This window comes from Cebus imitator, unplaced genomic scaffold (assembly GCF_001604975.1).
Source record: "Cebus imitator isolate Cc_AM_T3 unplaced genomic scaffold, Cebus_imitator-1.0 Scaffold51, whole genome shotgun sequence".
NCBI classification, from domain to species: domain Eukaryota; kingdom Metazoa; phylum Chordata; class Mammalia; order Primates; family Cebidae; genus Cebus; species Cebus imitator.
Genome location: NW_016107366.1, coordinates 9,794,679 through 9,795,718, shown reverse-complemented (window position 1 = coordinate 9,795,718; position 1,040 = coordinate 9,794,679). Strand labels below are relative to the sequence as shown.

Sequence of the window (1,040 nt, the reverse complement as noted above, 5' to 3'; positions counted from 1 at the left end):
CCCCTTACCTTGGCACTATACTGGTTCAGCTCTCCACTCTCATGGCCAGCGATGATGCACTCTCCCTGGGGTCCCCAAATGGCACTGGTGATTTTAGAGTCATTGCAAGGGATCTTCATGTAGGGCTCATTGTTGTCTGTGTGGGGCAGTAGCTGTTAGGCCTTGGGCTCTAGAGCTGCACCGTTCACCTCAACCCCAGCCCTAGTCCCAGCCCTCACCAATCTGGCTCGGATCCCGAAGGTCAAAGAAGCTCACAAAGCACTGGTAGCCCATCTGCTTGTCCGTGGAGAACATGATGATGTTGCCCCCAAAGTCAAAACCGCAGGTCCGGACAGCCGAATTGGTCTTGAGTAGGGCCAGCTGCTTTCCTGGAGACAGGCAGAGCCTGGGCTACACCATCCATTGTAGTTGCAGGGAGGACATTCTGAAGAATGCTATCCTCACATCTGACTGTTTCTCTTGCTTCAGTGACCCAATCCACCACTGTTCTCTTCTGCACTGCTACACTTTGGCTCAAGTATTTTAACTTTTTTTTTGAGATGAAGTCTGCCTCTGTCACCCAGGCTGGAGTGTAGTGGTGCGATCTTGGCTCACCGCAACTTCCACCTCCTGGGTTCTAGTGATTCTCCTGCCTCAGCCTCCCGAGTAGCTGGGACTACAGGCGCACACCACCAGGCCTGGCTAATTTTTGTATTTTCAGTAGAGACGGGGTTTTACCATGTTGGCCAGGGTGGTCTCAATCTCTTGACCTCGTGATCTGCCCGCCTCGGCCTCCCAAAGTGCTGGGATTACAGGCCTGAGCCACCGCGCCCGGCCTTTTATTTTTTTTGAAACAGAATTTCACTCTTATCGCTGAGGCTGGAGTGCAATGGTGTGATCTCAGCTCACTGCAACCTTTCAAGCGATTCTCCTGCCTCAGCCAAGTAGCTGGGATTACAGGTGCCCGCCACCATGCCCAGCTCATTTTTGTACTTTTAGTAGAGACAGGGTTTCGCCATGTTGGCCAGGCTGGTCTTGAACTCCTGACCTCAGGTGATCCA

At 52.8% G+C, this 1,040-nt stretch overlaps 1 protein-coding gene across 1 annotated transcript in view; it reads right to left on the bottom strand.

The window, feature by feature from the left end:
* EIF3I (eukaryotic translation initiation factor 3 subunit I) overlaps positions 1 to 1,040 on the bottom strand; it is an 11,780-nt gene that overhangs the window by 6,621 nt on the left and 4,119 nt on the right. Inside the window, exons 3-4 of the mRNA XM_017527923.2 lie at positions 219 to 368; positions 9 to 136 (exon numbers count right to left, since the gene is read on the bottom strand). Coding sequence (XP_017383412.1) covers positions 9 to 136; positions 219 to 368 — 278 coding nt within the window. The remainder of the gene's footprint in view (positions 1 to 8; positions 137 to 218; positions 369 to 1,040) is intronic.